Raw genomic sequence first — 17388 nt, forward strand, 5'->3', positions numbered from 1 at the left:
TGGGTAAATTCCTTGACCTTGCTGGGCCTCAGTTTCCCCCATCAGTATCATGGGGCACTTGTGTTTCTTTCACAGAGTCATTGAATGGAAAGGAGACAACATTACGAACATGTTAATGAAGGGGCCAAGGCAGGGTGGGCTGCTGCTGTTACTGGTTCGGTTTGACAGCAGGGTGTATCTGTGTGCGGAGGGGGCTTTGTTGTGTGGCCACCATATCCTGAGCACTGTCTTTGGTTTCCACTGAGGACAGGAAGTGTTCCTTACACTCAGTGCCATTATGCAAACCAATTCCAGGCAGGCCAGTATCCATCGATGGAGAAGTCCACATTTCAAATTATTGTTGTAGCAGAAATGTCTTACCTTCCAACAAATACAGTAAGATGACTTCATTTCAACAAAGGTTCATCTACTATACACATTTCCTTAGGAAGACAACTTTACCATACAAGACTGCTGTATAATTAGAATACCAACTGCAGGCAAATAGATGAATACCTTTGAAAACATTTCATTCCCATAAGCATTTACTCTACAATTTTGACATACTTCTGGCGTCATTTAAATGCTGTCTTCGCAAATTATCAAAGAATTTACCCTATCTTGGTCATAGGAAGCATAGGTTTGGATCCAAAATAATTTTTTTATTCTCGGTGAATATCTAATACTTAGATTTCAGTCTATCAGTTTTCTTTACATATTTTTGATGCCCCTTTCTCCAAAGAAAATACACAGTAATGTGAGGATTATAGGAAAGTTCCTTGGAAAAGGATGGCTCCAACTTGAAAGGTTCTGTTTTGACATCTCCAGACAAAAAGTGTCTCCGTACCTGAATCACATGGTCATCACTTGTAATTTCTATGGCTTCATGACAGTGGTCTAATGCTGTAAACACTGAATTACAGGCCCTGAAAGTTGCGAAAGATCAATGTTAGTGAAGCTATAAAACCATTAGCGTTTCATATGTTAATTTATCAAAGTAAACAGTTCCCCCAAATTCATTAAAGCCATGTTCTTTGTGAAGGAAAAAAATCTCTAGCCTTTCAAAGTAAGCTAGTTTGTTTGACAGCAGCATACATTTCTCTGACTATAACACAAAGAAGAATTGCAATCCAGCAAAATCTTCATGGATCATGGAAAGAACCACCTATGTGCTCAATGAAACCTTAATACAGACCTAAGAGAACGAAGTTGCAGGAGGCCATCTTACAGGTCTCCCGGATCTACGTCAACACTGTTCTTCTGTTTCATTCCTAGTGGGGCCACGGTGGAGTCAAGTCCCCAACAATTAGAACTGAATTAAACCCAAACTGAATCTGAGGTAGTCTGTCTGCCCTTTTTCAATAGACACAGAAATACTTTTTCCTCTTTTCTTACTTTCGTAATCTCCAGTCAATAAGCCTTTATATGGTACTTTGCTTTCAACCTCACCCACTGGCACGATGGAAGGCACGTATGGCAAGATTCCTCTTGCCTGGTTAACCCTACAGCTCTCCAGGTAGGCACTTTTCTTGGTGACCTTTCTAATATACATGTAGAATACTGGAAATATTTCAACTTCTCAATTGCTTAGAATTTTAAGTACCTTCTAAATCTAGCGCAACTCCAAATATGGTAAGTTATTTACTATCTAACACAGAAAGTATGTGGCTAGTTTCTAGAGCTTTTATATTTGTGCTGGCTGTTTAAAGAGTCCCAGTGAGGCCTGTCTGACACATTATAAAAAAAAAAAAAAAAAAAAAAAAAGGATTTACTTGATTCATGTTCCTTCTTATAAACCATACTGTTTTATAAGATGTTATTCATTTTTTCCACTCATGGAGGCATCTAAATTTGCCATCCTGTTTTAAACTATTTACAAGGAAGAGGGGGAAAAAAACCTGGCTGAAGTCTGGTTCTGTATTCTGCCAGTTATGGCACCACGGGCAACTTTTTATCTTTGCTGGCTCCCAGTTACCTCATCTATAAGTGAGAGTAATAACACCTGTTTTATAGGTTGCTGTAAAAATCAACAGTTTATGTGAGGCATTTCTCAAAGTGCTTCAGATAATGTAAGAATTCAGCTCATAGTACTTGTTATTACCTGTCAGATCTCGGAGCAGTATCTCCCTACTCTCTAACACTTTCAAAGGCCATTGGTGGAAAGAAAAGGAAATCATAACCTATCTTTTCTCAGGAGAATACTTGAACTATCTAACGAAGAACTGCATTCAATAATAGCAAGGTAACCTGCATGAGGAGTGAAGGATTTTAGTCCATGGTGCAGTGATGAAGGTACCAGTGTGGAAGGGTAAATAAGTAACTGCGATGGGTGAGCTGAGGAGAAGGTAAGTCTAACTTGTCTGAGATTCCAGATGGGTACAGTACGTTTCCTCATTTAAATTGTACCAGTCTAGGGGCGCCTGGGTGGCGCAGTTGGTTAAGTGTCCGACTTCAGCCAGGTCACGATCTCGCGGTCCGTGAGTTCGAGCCCCGCGTCAGGCTCTGGGCTGATGGCTCAGAGCCTGGAGACTGTTTCCGATTCTGTGTCTCCCTCTCTCTCTGCCCCTCCCCCCCTTCATGCTCTGTCTCTCTCTGTCTCAAAAATAAGTAAACGTTTAAAAAAAATTAAAAAAAAAAAAAATAAAATAAATAAATTGTACCAGTCTAATTTCAACCATGTACTGCCTTAATACCATTGCCGCATTTGTAAACCAGATCACCTAAAATAAGGGGGAAAAAAAGAATTTTAAATCATTACCAAAGTCACTAGTACCCTGCCTCCCACAAAGAGGCAAGCAACAGCTAGTCGTCTCAGAAGTATTTTCCAGGCATGTGCGTACAGAACCCGATGGTGCAGCAGAGGCAAGCATTTCCTGTCCCCCAGGAGTCAGACGTGGAAAAGCACATTCTGTGTGGACTAAACCTTACATTTGAGAGCTAGATAATTAAGCTATAACACATTTTATCAAATGACAAATTCATCTTTTGCCCGTTTTCTTAACGTGCCTGTGTGCCTCACCTAAGCATTTAAAAGGGTACTTCAGAGTATTAGTGTTTTTGTCAATTCAAGAGCAGCCCTTATATAAGATCTTAGCTCCAAATGTCCAAAATTCATCTATTAAACATTCGTTGTATGATTATCCACAAAGCATAAAATCTTCAGTATAATGCCCAATGGGACAAAGCAAATTCTCATCAACAGTCAAGGTAGAAGGATCTGGATGGGACCAGCAGATGGTTTTCTCCCAGTGACATGCTGGACAGCACTGTTAAGAACTAGGCTTTAAAGCAATTTGGCTGATGGTTCTATTTAAATAAACCTGCAGCAAAATGAAGTAATCAATTTGAATCATGTTCCTAAAGTTTGGGAATTTAATAGCGTGTATTAATTATTAATATTCTTCATGCAGAAGAGCCTTAACTTTATTAATTTTCTGTTCTTAGGAACCACGTAACTGTGCCTCAGATAATTTTTGTACCTTTCAGGTTGAGAAGTTGGAAAATTGGAAAAAGCACAAAGGAAAGGTAGCCGCGATGTGGAAACCCATGAAGTACAGGCCACAGAACCATATCCCCTCACCTTCTTAAGGAGCCCTTGAAGGTCCAGATGGAAAAGGCAAATATTATAGGGGCCCAAGTGTCATGTCTACAAGTCTACAAAGAACACAGTGGTGTGACAGGGTGGTGAGTGCATCCGACTGAAGAGCAGGATGCCGGGGTCCGACCCCAACACTGCCACCAACATACTGGGTAGCTGTGATCATGTCAAGAGTCTCCCTGGCTCTCAGTGTTTTCCTCTGTCCATTGGGGCAGGAGTGGTTGGGTTGCATTATCTCCTGTATTCCTACCACGGGTATTCCAGAATCTACTCAAAACACATATATACACAAAACGAGGCTGCCTGCAACAAGGTGGGACTGTGCAAGGTGGTGGCTTCAGGGAAACCTAAATCTGAACCTAAATCTACATCCCAGCAGGGTCTGGGAGGCAGGCAGAGGGAAGCACAGGTGGCCAGGGCGTCATGGACTTGCTCCTGGTGAGCCCCAATCCTGGGTAGCCGTACCATGGGAGCCAATTACATTAAGGTTTCACTGCTTGGACTCTACTCCTGTGACAGTGCCTGTCACGCAGGGCCCATGATAAAGTGCTCTATAAATGTCTGTTGATACCGAGAAGTGTGGTATTCCATGGAACTCAAGTTTTGTCCATCAGAGACTTTGACTCCTGAAATGGAGGACCGCGCTATTCTCTTTAGACTTGGAATCAAGTGAACATGATGATTTGGGTCTAAGTCCTAGGTAAGAGAAACAGGGCTGCATTAGTATAAACTTACCAGTTTAAGCTCCCGGTAAGCAGCTAAATCCTATCTGCATTTCAGATAACACAGTTCTTTTCATGATAAAGAGGCATAAGAACATTGGAAGAGAAGTGATCACCATTTACCCTATATTTCCCTAGACAGTCTCCATTTCATTTGTCCCATAAACAATAGTACTGTTTAATAAGGTAAACTCATCAAGCATACAGAGATGTGATTTATCTCCTCTCTTTAGAAGTTATTCTTTATAATGGAATTTTAAAATTAAATATTTTTTCTTTGATCACATGATCGTTCGGTGTTCTTGGCTAAATATGGTTACCATACACCAGGACCTGGACAAGAGTGTCTACCTTCAACATTTGACATCATCCTTAGAGTACAGACTGTCCTTGCAGAATGCTAGCAATGTCACATATTTAGCTGCAGCTGGGGGCGGAATTGCAGAGAAAAGTATTATATAATTAGACTATAATTATTCTGGCATTGTATAATAAAGAGCCTCATTTTCCCCATCTGCAGCAAGTGACAGAGTTGCCTGCCTGACTCTGAGGTCCAGGTGGAGTCTTTAGATGTCCCTGAATATGGATGGAGCTGGGGAGATCATGGAATGGGTCACCAACCCCTGACTGCTAGGCCCAGATATAGGGTACCCAGGAAGAGTCAAACCATGTACACACACCCTTCTCCTCCAGAAAAGGAAGGAAGTTGGAGATGCTTGAGGCAGAACTAGCCAAAAACCAATGGAAGAAACTGACCACATAGTCCTTCTCTGGCCTTCTGTGGAGAACTCTTGCTTTCTTTTCCCCACAGCTGGGGCTGCTCTCTTGCTGGGTGCTCATGACCAGGAAGAGAGGCTCTTTACCAGTCTTTACAAGACTCTTTACCTTAAGCTGCTGTGGAAAGGGATCTGCACCCGGGGCAAACCTACCTTTCGGACACCATTGCTTGCCTGAGTCAACTCCATTTAACAACTTCACACTGATCTGCATGCATTAAGAACTTGAGCTTTCTCATTATGACCTCCACAATGGGCTCAACTCCTCCAACCAGCTCCAGTCAGTGAGGGGTGAGAAGTTATGGGACTTATGCAGGCTTATGTACTTAGAAACGTGCTAAGTTCAGAATGTGATGAGACCCTCAGAAGTGTTCAGTGCCCTGGCTCTAAGCAAATTTTATCAGCACAGTAACTTCAAGCCCATTCTTTTAACCCTCGTGCTGGCTAAGAATGTTTATTTCAAATTGCCAGACCTGCCTTTGCCCTGATGACAATGAATGAGGCTTCTTTTTTTAAGAGAGAGAGAGGGAGAGAGCACGTGTGCACACGTGAGCTGGGGAGGGGCAGAGGGAGAGGGAGAGAGACAACCTGAAGCAGCCTCCACACTCTGCACAGAGCCCAACACGGGGCTCAATCCTACAACCCTGGGATCATGACTAGAGCCAAAATCAAGAGTTAGATGTTTAACCAACTGAGCCACCAGGCATCCTCACCTTCTGACATCCTACATGTGCCATCACACTTAAATGTTGCCTAAGAAACCTCAAACCTCAGTTATTTAAAATCAGTTAATTAAAATGAAGGATTTACCTATCAAAGCAACAAGGGGTCTGCTGTTCATTCTTGTTGTGGATCATACGCAGTTAAAGAACTGAAACACAATGACATCCCTCTTTTTCTATCTATCATGAAAAAATCTAAACGTACAGTCTTTTGGGGGCACCTCGGTGTCTTAGTCGATTAAGCATCCCACTCTTGATTTCAGCGCAGTTCACAATCTCATGGTCATGGATGGGATCAAGCCCAGGTTAGGCTCTGTGCTGAGCTTGGAGTCTGCTTAGGATTCTCTCTGTCCTTCTTTGCCCCAAACCCACTCATTCTCTGTCTCTCTCTCTCTCTCAAAATAAGTAAATAAACATTAAAAAAAATAAAAGTACAGTCATTTTATCCTTAATTAAAAAGAGTAGAGATCCCAAGGAATAAAAACAATGTACAATAAACATCATAAATTGCTGAAGTCAAGGCAGTGTGGTTTTCTTGAAAACGTCTCTTAAGTTCTCTGAAGTTAATAAATACACGGATACAAAGAAACCTAGGGATTTCACTTATGTATTCAAAAACCGTTACCAGTATTCCTCACTGAAGACTTTTTTTTTTAATTTTTTTTTCAACGTTTTTATTTATTTTTGGGACAGAGAGAGACAGAGCATGAACGGTGGAGGGGCAGAGAGAGAGGGAGACACAGAATCGGAAACAGGCTCCAGGCTCCGAGCCATCAGCCCAGAGCCCGACGCGGGGCTCGAACCCACGGACCGCGAGATCGTGACCTGGCTGAAGTCGGACACTTAACCGACTGCGCCACCCAGGCGCCCCTGAAGACTTTTAAAATATCAGAATTTCCATTAGTTTGACTTTTTAAAAAAATATGTCCCTGCCTAAGGAAGTGACTGTTTCTCCCCACACTATTTCTTAAAGCTCTCTGTCCACCAAAAAGTGACTTCCCTGACCAGGGTAAACAAACCCCAGAAAAACCTGCCTTTATGGGTTTATGCCAATCCATTTTACTTCCAAGGATGGCAGAGAAAAATTAAGTTTACACAGGGTTTTGTCCACTTTGAATGCCAATTAAGTAATCAAGATAAGCATAATCATTACGGTGAGATGCTATCGTACTTATTTTTCACTAAGCCTGAAACCGTCATGACCTCTGGGTTGGCCACAGACAGAAACCATGCCAGGGACCTTATGGCATCCAAAAGCCTGGAGCCGTGAAGGGCTAGACTCCCAGGAGCTATAGGCTGGCAAGAGCCTCCTCTCTGCCCTTCTCTCCTACTTGAGGGGGATACGTTGAAGAAATCAAGGTCTGATGTGCTAGAGGGGAACCTCCACAAAACCGGGCATGAGCTAGGGCCCTGATATCCCAAGATGTCCCGGAAGCAGAACATCTTTCCAGCAGACAGACGTCTAGACAATTCCATCTCAGAAGTGAACATTATGAAAAGCCTGCTTTTAAAGCACTATTTGCCTTTAAGGAGACTTAAAGTAAGTTTCTTGAACACACTTCATGCATACTGAGGTCACAAACAAACCTCATGAAATTGCTATCATGGTTACATAGCAATTATTATGGCTGGCATAACAGATATACCATGGGTTTGCTCCTGTTCTTAACAATCCAAGCAAGAACTTATAAATGTTAAAAGAGTAGTAAATAGAAGGTAATCCTCAAAGGCTACTCTTAATCTCAATTTAATTGTATGAAAATTAAACATTACTTTTCCTAGACTATAATTTTAAAACTGCTTTAATTAGTGTAAAATACTGTCAAAGAAAGAGATGTTTTCTAATTTATTTCATTGAGCAAAGGGCTCCTAGTTTGGATTCTGCCATTTACCAGCTACCATCACCTGTCTAACAGTTTCAAAATCCCTGGCATTCAGCTAGGAACCTGTGAACATCAGTCTGATGACAGAAGCTTTTGTACAACATTGTTAACCTTGTGTTCCTTCTTATTTTTGCTACATACCGTAGTTTGAACTGTGAGCGAACTTCCCCGTGTTCTATTTGAATCAATTCATTATAGCAAGCAATTATGCTGCTATTCTCCATAAATCTCTGAAAAGAAAACAAAGATAATATGTAAGACATACAATGACTTCTTAAGGAGTCAAATAAAGGAACTTAGTTTTTCCCACCCCAGGTAACTCTGTTACATAAGACAACTTGAGAAATTGAAATGAAACAAAACAGTTGTCAAGCTCTTTGAAATGCTTGTTTAAATGTATGAGAAACAACCGATAAGGTAATACTGTATGCTTAACTCCCCTGGTAACAAAGGTGGGGAAAAACTTCATCACAAATACTCACAGGAAAATAAACATACAAGGGCAGAGACAGCATCTCCCCCCTTGTTAATTACTGAAACATTTTGGCTTTATTTTGCACTAAGAAAAGTCTTTTCAAACCCCACACTGGACACTTATGCAATGTGCCACAGTATGAATGGTCATTTTCAAGGGAAGAGACCCTTCTTTGCTAACTTCCTCATCTTCTGATTGCCAAATGCACTCTCCTCTTACACACACACACACACACACACACACACACACACACACACACACCATGCATCTAGCATGGATGGCTTCTCCCTGGGGAATACTTCTGGTTCCCCACTACTCCAGGGGGAAGCTGATAGAGGGTAATGAAAGGGGGGGGGGCATGAACACAGAACACAAACACAAAGAAGGGAAATACTTTCTCTTTTTCTGCAAAGTTAAACATGGTTAGGCTCAGGCTGAGCTTCTGGATGGGTGGAGATTATGTAAAAGCCTGTAGACAAGCTCTGAGCATTGTGAGCAGATGCTTTCTAAGATACTAAAAAGGATCTGTGATAAAAATCAGTTTCAAAAGTGTTACAATCAACAGTTGGGCAGATTTTTTTTAAAGACACCAATTTTAATAAATTTTATTGTCTGTTTTTAATTATAAAGTTATACACATTAATTTAAAAATGTGTAAAGAAAGTCATGGAGGAAAAAACCCCAAGTCACTAACAATGTTATAAGCTGGAGATATCATTACGTTTGGTTTATCTCCCTTAAGCTCCAATGCCTGTGTGTGTGTGTGTGTGTGTGTGTGTGTGTGTAATACTTTAAATACAGTCTGTAAAATCATACTGTATTTTCACTTTCATTTAAGTACTAACTTACTGAGATCTTATTTTCTTTAGTTCTAAGAACTTCCATTGTAGTGAAAAAGAGCTTTCTACAGGTGATGGTTTCTAAACACTGGAGCCCTTGTTTTGCACACCCCTTGTTTGGCACTTAATGACTCTTCTATAGACCGAAGGTAGAAGATTCTACTCTTTGGTGGTTTTCTAGGCTATGTTAACTCCTATTACTGAAATAATGTGAGTGGATCAAAAGTAGTGAACTTCAAACTTCAATATGCTAGGAATCACCATGCATTCTTCTAAAAATGTAGATTCGTGGGCCCCACATTCAGAAATTTAGAATGTTTCTTTAAGACAGAACTTCTCAGAGCATTCAATATGCTCATGTGCAATGTTCCTAGCATGCATTGTGCATTTCCAGGGGTGGGAAGAGGAGGAACAGTTCTCACTGATTTCCCAAGCTTATTTGACCATGGAAGCCTTTTTTCGTGGAACACCTATTAAGAACTTTTGGAACACTAGTGCGCCACAGAGTAGTTTGGGAACTACTACTTTGGTGGACCCAACGCGGAGTTTGGAGTTAAATAACACATTGTTCCTCCTTAACTTTGTCATGAGCTCTTGCAAACTATTTAGGCATTTTGAGACTGCTTCCTCCTCTGCAAAAATGGAGAAAATATTAAATTTCTTATGTGTAGATGAGGATTAAGTAAATCCCCTCAAATGGAACCTAACAGTCCATCTTAGCTCTCCACTTGCTCCTCCACAGGAAGCCTCCCCAGCGCATCCAACTGCTGTACTCACAGCAGGCCTACCCGATTGTATTTCATACAGTAAGTGCTTCACGAACACCTGTTGAGCAAGTAAGTGTCATTTCAAACAGAAAAGGGGCATGTAAAGGTTGATATAAATGCAGCTGCTATTGCCCTTTGCTTAATAAGATATTGGTTTGTAAAAGGCTCCGAATGGACTGAGTACCATGCAGTGAGCCACTTATACACAGCTACCAAAGCTTCATGGAGAGCTGTTGTGGAACATCTGATGGCACAATTTGTTCCTGGATCCCCACTCAGGGACCTACAGACTGATGCATTGGCCAATTAGCTAACAACACAGACCAGAGTTTTAGCAGATGATTTAATACAGTCAAAACAACCCAGAGATGAGAAACAAACTCAAGAATAGCCAGCATATTTGGAAGGGTGCTTGGGGAGAAAGCTGCCAAAGACAAGATTTTACCCAAAAAAGGAGACTAGCCACCTGGAGAGCTTCAGCTGATCTTGAGCCACAGTAACCCAGGAGGTAAAGCCTCAGTAGGTTTGGCATGTTTCTCACAGGAGAGCTCAAGCTATTTGGGGGGGGGGGGTCCCTGACCTAGCTGGTAAATGGCTTTGATCAGACTCAGCATTAAAGATTGCCAGGTGGTCCCTGACAGGTACTATCTTTCATGCTCCCTTGAAGAGTGTTATCCACAATGGCTGACTGCCAAGAGCAGCACCACAGCCCAACAAAGGGAAATGAAACCTACTAGAGCAGCACGGACCAAAGGTTACCAAAGGACTAAAAAGGAAACTGTGAACTTCACCTCCTCAATTTATTTAATGGCATTTGTACCCAAAGAGGGTCAGGTGTTCCTCCTGGATATAATGGGTATCTCAGCCCTCCAGACAATCTCTAAACCAGTTAGAGGTAGGCTCACTGAATTACAAGCAGAATATTCCTGAAGGATGGTTAACAACACCTATGTAGATCCTCACTGACAGAACCTACAGTGTGTCATGCTATTCTGTCAGCTCCCAGATAGTGCAGAAAACCTGCCTCCTCACACTCCCAGAGATCCTGCCTCACAGGTGAAGAACAAGGCTGGGATGGGGATCACCATTTAATGTAAGACCTACGAAAGCTGCAAATGACTACATCGTTTCTTAGGAAGTGCCTAAGAAAGGAAGTCTCAGCCACATGGCTTGACAATTTCCTTTTGCAACTCTCCATTCCCGGACTCAGAAGCACTGTCCTAGGCATTCTCATTAAGACATGACTCCCAATGCCAGCCTTTGATAGAGGAGATGATGGACAATGCTGTCAGGAGAGTTACAGTGCTAAATAGAAATATTTCTATTACACAGGTGAACCACTATGCTACCTTGAGTATTTTAAAGAGAACTGCTCCTGCACACCGAGGCATACCAAAGCACAAAACCACATCACACATTCCCGCTTCTCTGTGCTCTATGACAAGGATTGTTTTTTTAACCCAGGGTAGCAAAGCACCATTACATATGTGGGTTCAACCTATTTGGGGCCCTCTGGACCCCATGGATCTGGACGTCCATTTCTCTCCCGAGGTCCAGAAGTTTTTAGCCATTATTACTTTAAATGTACTTTCTGTCCTTCTTCTTCTTTTGCAAATACCTATAATGAGAATATTATAAGTATTGGGCTTTTTTCCCCCATTGTGTCCCATCATTACCTTAGGCTTTCTTCACTCTTTTTCATTCTGTTTTTTCTTTTTATTCCTCTAACTGGGTTATTTCCTATGGTCCCAGATTCTTTCCAGGTCCCAGATTCTTTCTTCAACATGGTCAAGTCTACTTCTGAAACTCTCTACTAAGTTCTTTAATTCAGTTATTGTATTTTTTCAATTCTATGATTTTTCTATTTTTTCTTTTCTTTTTTTGATGGCTGCTATTTCCTTGTCAAACTTCTCGTTTTGTTCTTGCACTGTTTTCCTAATTTCATTATTTGTCTCTGCTTTCTTGTGGTTTACTCAACTTCCTTGAGATGGTTATTCTGAATTCTCTAACACTTCACGGATCTCCATTTCTTTAGGATCAGTTATCGAAGCTTTATTAGTTTCCTTTGGTGTTGTCATATTTACCTGATTTTTCACGATCCTTGACTCCTCTGTTGGTGTCTGTGCATCTGAGTACCTGGGCTCATCTTACAGACTTTATAGGTTTGCTTTGGCAGAGACTTCATCAGTCAGCTCAGTCTGGGTTTCTGGGTGTGATTCCTGGTAATGACCTTGGTCAGGTAGGGCCTGCTATTATGATCTATTTCAGGGCAAGGCAAATGTCAGACTCTCATGACAGGGATGAAGCAGTGTGCTACTGGCTTGGCTCCCTACCCAGGCGAAGCTACAGGATGGGTTCTACAGTTGACTGAAGTTTCTGGTCAGGCTTACCAGATGGTCAGACCTGTGTACCGTATTCAGTAGTAGATGAGTCTGGGAACGACCTTCCCGGCCCTGCCCTGGCAGGGCAGCAGGATGGGATCCCAGGCCTGTACTGCTTGTTTTTTTAGGGACCCAAATTAGGCCAGAATGTGCACTGAATTTCCTGGTCAGGTGAGGCCACCAGTTGTGTTCTGAAGACAGGCTGTACAGTCTGTTCAAGCACCTCTGTATGTAGGGCTGCTGAGAGGGCTATGCAGGTTTCTGTGTGCTGTGGTTCAGTTCCCTGGCTGGAGAGGCTAAACGTTGTGTTCAGTGATGAGTGGGGCTACGAATTACATTTCCTGCCTGCAGCGGGAGAAGCAGCTCTAAAGCTAGTAAAAGTCTTTGTCTTAACTCTAGGGGGCCTGTTTGCCAAGCGTCCTGATGGAATAGTGCCATTGGCTTTGTTATGCAAACCATCAGTTCTTCCTTGCCCAGCCTGTCGGCTCCAGTGTTGTTGGGTGGCATCCAGGAGTTATCCCCAGCCCTTCTGGGCCGAAGGGGCTGGAAGACACTCTCCACAGCCAGTGTAGCTTCCGTGCCTGGGCAAGATGGGGAGGGGTCACTCCAGGCTACTCAATTTCCCAAACTGGCTCTGCAGGTTGGGAGAGGCTAGGAGCTAACCTCAGCCTGGGCTATGAATTAATCTGCCTTTGAATAGCAGATAGCTCAGAAATATTGCATGCCCAGTAAGGCCTCTACTCTGGGGACAATCAGCTCTGCATGCCCCTCCCTCAAGAGCCCCCGGGGTTGTACTGCATCCAGTCTTTCTGGTCAGACAGGGCCTTAAGACACTCTCTACACAGGATGGGCAAACCAGCTATAAGGCCAACAAAAACTCCTGTGAGGATCCAAATCCTCACAGAGTGCAGACCAGCACTCTGCAGAGTTCTCTGGTCAGACTGCACCTGTGACTGGGTCCTGAAGATGAGCAAAACCACTGGTTGGGTTACTACTTGGGAACTGCAAGTATGAACTTAGTCTGCCAAGATCCAGGGACTGGTTGTTGCCCAGCCCCACCTCGCCCGCCCCCCACCTCAGTCACATTCTCAGTGGCAGAGCCACAGAGACTTCCTTGGATTCCCCATACTGCAAGATCAGAGTACGGGCTCCCACAGAGTAACCCATAACACTGGGGTCGGGGAGCTGGTAGTCACCCCTGGGCTCCCTTTCCACTTCAGTATGAGGGAAGACTTCTCCGGGTGACGCTGCACTGGCCGGGGGAGGGGCAGCGTGGTCACTGGATAACTGCTTTTCCTACCTGGCCTGCTGACACAGCAGGGGTGATCACACTGCACCTGTGATGCAGGGGTGCTTCAGCCTCACCTCCATGTCCTAGGATCCTCTCAGCAGTCTCTTGTTCTTGAACAGTTGTCGTTCGCGTGAGGAATTAAGTCAGGAACAACCTGTGTCTCTCTCTTGGTGTCATAGCCAGTGGAGTAATCCATCTCAAGCTTTACATTGAACATTAGTGTTATTCATGTAGTTGTGACTCAAGTAACTTTTCTTTGCTGACACGGATGGCTTAAACCACGAGTTGACAGATGTGAAAGCCATCATGGGTCTGTCCCTAGGGTATAAGCTCTGGCTGGGCCCTGAGGCACACAGAACCCTAGGTGCCAATTTGGTGGACTTTAACCATATACCGTATAACATTCACATACAAAGACTGAGTCTCACTGACTGGACTCATTTAAGTGAGGTTACTTTGGGACTACAGAATTTTGACCTGTTGATAATAAGATGTGCCTTTAGGTCATTACATTTCTATGACTAAGACACATGAAGTTATGAGAGAAAAAGCTTGAGTAGCGAGTAGCAGTCGCTTATTACTGTCCTGTGAGAACAGCTACGTCCTTTCCCTCAAGGTCCTGGAGCTCAGTTCCCTTAAAGGTTATCTGTGGCTGTGCTATTAGGTGAGAACCAAGGATGAAGCTTCGGTACCGGACAGGGGTGCTGAGTCACCTCCTACATACATACCCTATTGAAGCCTGCATGCAGGAGCGGGAGGACCGAGGCCTCTTCATGGTCGCCTGATCTGCAGCAAAGCAGAAAATGCAGTCACTCACCAGATACAAACCAGGGTTCCTCACACTGAAACATGGAGAGCGAGCAGCGAGGCAAGCATGGAGTTTGCATGAAGAGTGGCTTCCTGACCAGCATGTGTCCGTGGGATGTACCTGCCTTCGAGGACCCAGAGTCCCACATTTGCCTTCCAGATGCAAAAAGAACACCAACAGGAGAGAAAACTCCAGCAGTGTGCCTGAAAGCATGACCATGGCACACATGAGTGGCCATCTCCAAAGCTGGGCTGGCCTCGAAAGCTGAAACACATGGATGGGACAAGGTGGGTGCATTGCTCATCCCAGAGACTATCCTTTATGTTTTCCCCCAAACTTTCTGGAAATACAACACCCACCCCAAGACCTGGCTGGGTCCAACTTGCAATGTGAGGAAGTCAACTGGCACTATAGACTGCAGCACCCCATAACCAAATGGAAAAGAAGGGTCATTAAGAATGCCAAGGTAGAAAGGAAAAAGAGAAAAAAAACTGAGGGTATTGTCCCTCATTTCATGGAAGGTTTCCTATACTGAGCCTATAGTTGGGTCTCAGAACAATCTGAGTACAATGAATGTCTGCTCATAGCATGACAAAGACATGCTATGTTGGGAAACAGGGAAGGAAAATGGAATAAAAGATAAATAAAATGGGTGGAGGGGCAGGTGGAGAACAAGAAGAGAAATGCCGGTGCTTGTTGGTGGCATTACCTACAGCTCATGCCTTCCCTATAGGAAAGCGCAGTCCTCTCTTTTCTACCATGGAACTCTAGATTCTACCTTCTCTGAGTGACAGATCGGGATGGGGGCAGGGGTAGGGTGGCACACAAGAGTCTGAAGGTAGCAACAACATTCTATTTCATAAGCTGTGTTGCACAAACTCAGCATTCATTTTATTATTATTCTCTATCTGTAAAAAATACATTATTTAAAAAATAGGGGGGAGAGGGTGAAAAATAACAAGCCACAGCAAATCATTATTTGTCAAGGATCAGTAAGTATTTTTAATATGTGACTAGAAAAAAATTAGTATTTCTCTTCTGGGTCCATGGAATGAGTCAGCCTTGGGGAATATGCACGTGGCCTGGTATCTCCTGGTATCCATGTCTGAGACTCTAACACCCTATTAAGACCTCATAGTGCCCACAAGACAAAATACAAACAAGGGGGCAAAGAAGGCTGAGTGTACATCTTGATTCCCCTCACTCATTCTCCTTGAGACCCCATATATCACATGAGGATAATGACGTGGTAAGGAACCAATGAGGATAATTTCTTTCCTTTCCATGGCCCACAGCCCACAGTGGGAATCCAAGTGAAGTGACAAAGCTCCCAACAACAGACCCAAGGAATAGCGGGGAAGGAAGAGTCTTTGGTTGGGGTAAAACTATGGAGCCAGGATTTCCTCCTGTACCAATATGGCTTTAGAAGACAGTATTTCAAACCTCCCCGGGCCAGGCTTGCCTGGGGGAGACCTAAACTCTCCAGTCTCTGTTGCCGGCTTGTCAGCAACTTTGCTGCAGACTCTGTGAGAGCTGCCACAATGGAGCCAATGCAGTAGGTCCTAGGCCCTAAATAAAGGTCTTAGTCTCTCAGAAGCTAATGATGGCATTAAGCAAACACCACAATTTGGATACTGCAAGGATTTCAAGGGTTGTAGCTTGTACAAACAACTTTTTTTCTTCGAGGTCTTTCATCCTAAGTGGTGGCCATTTCAGACAACAAACCCTGAAGAGAACCTTCTCATCCCACCATCTCATACCTACAGCCCAATCCCCCTTTTTTGCCTTCCAACGTTGGCATGCAACCTTGTGTCCTGCTTCTAGACACTGAAGAGTCACAGTCCAAATTATACAATCCTTTCCTTCCAGCGTATTTAGAGTGCTTCTTTGTTCTCATGCTGTAATTTGTTTCTTCCTTAGTGAAAAACAAGCATTCTCCCTCCTCTTATCTTCAAAGAAAAGATAAGCGGGAACAATGTTCTCCCCAGACATCTTTGTCAGATTTTCTCATACTTCTATCATGCGAGGAGTGCTCATTTTTTCCTAAGATGTACAGGTATGTGTTAACAGCAATTAAATATGACAGAGAAAAGGGTGAATATTTCCAGAAACTTGCAAAACAAAGAACACCCCCACAGAGTGAGATCTAAGGTTGGTGTTGTAGGGCCGAGGGCATGCCCAGTGCTGTGCTGGCTCAAAGACTGGATTCCACCAGACAAATGTTTCAGAATGAACAGTACTACTTCCAGCTGGGGACGGAGGTGAGCTTACGCTTGGGAAACCACCGCCAGGATCACCGTGTGCTCGGAGGGATTCGTGGCTCGGATCGACCTGCAATGAAAAGGCTCAAGTCAAACCAAGTGATCTAAGCTTTGTTACAATGAACGCATGCGGAACTTCACATTGAAAATGGCACAAAACCAAATCAAGACAAAGTCTAAAAACACATGCAAGACAACAAAGAAAGATGCCCTTGTAGATTAGGACAAACTCTTTGTTTTACTGGAAAAAAAAAAAAAAAGATTTTGTTTTTAACGCCAAGGCAATTATCCAATAGGTCAGACCTGCCAATTTTCCACTTCAAAAACTGGCAAATTCCACTTAAATTCCATGTTTTCTGACTGAAATTCCACTCTGCAAAAAAACTGGCAGTCCTAGAGGTCTCTAGTTATCAGTTTGTACTTGGGGAGCTCATTGCATTGGACCTTTTTTTCTTTTAAAATAGCAGGGAGCCCAGAAAGATGACCTTATTATAAAAATTAATACACTCACTGGCAGCTGGACATACAAACTCAGTTTAAGCCTATTAAGGGTGGTACAAACAAACACCTAATTTTGTTGGTTGCACTGTTGTTTGGCTCAAATACTTGAGACAACTGGATTGTCAACTAGGGCTGAGAAAAGCTGCAATATAGCGTCTATCACTGTGATGATACCTGTTGTACTAGGACCACCTGTATGTACTTTATTCCCTAGGAATTTAATAGGATTAAAATAGTTAAGGATATAGAATTTTGAGGTCTGTGCATCTTAGAAAATGTGCTATGTGTATTCCTGCAGATTCTGGATTATTCTGGTCAGGGGTGGTGAATTGGATGAACTTTTAATCAAGGGTCCCATACTTGAATCTTACTACAAATAAGCAGT

At 43.1% G+C, this 17388-nt stretch overlaps 1 protein-coding gene across 6 annotated transcripts in view; it reads right to left on the reverse strand.

The window, feature by feature from the left end:
* Positions 1-17388, reverse strand: part of PDE8B (phosphodiesterase 8B) — a 270623-nt gene that overhangs the window by 102585 nt on the left and 150650 nt on the right. For all 6 annotated transcript variants that reach the window (XM_040450213.1, XM_040450253.1, XM_040450228.1 and 3 more), the window contains exons 4-7: positions 16513-16572; positions 14162-14219; positions 7822-7910; positions 827-905 (exon numbers count right to left, since the gene is read on the reverse strand). In XM_040450213.1, the coding sequence (XP_040306147.1) occupies positions 827-905; positions 7822-7910; positions 14162-14219; positions 16513-16572 (286 nt within the window). The remainder of the gene's footprint in view (positions 1-826; positions 906-7821; positions 7911-14161; positions 14220-16512; positions 16573-17388) is intronic.

This window comes from Herpailurus yagouaroundi, unplaced genomic scaffold (assembly GCF_014898765.1).
Source record: "Herpailurus yagouaroundi ecotype Mexico unplaced genomic scaffold, PumYag 29, whole genome shotgun sequence".
NCBI lineage: Eukaryota > Metazoa > Chordata > Mammalia > Carnivora > Felidae > Herpailurus > Herpailurus yagouaroundi.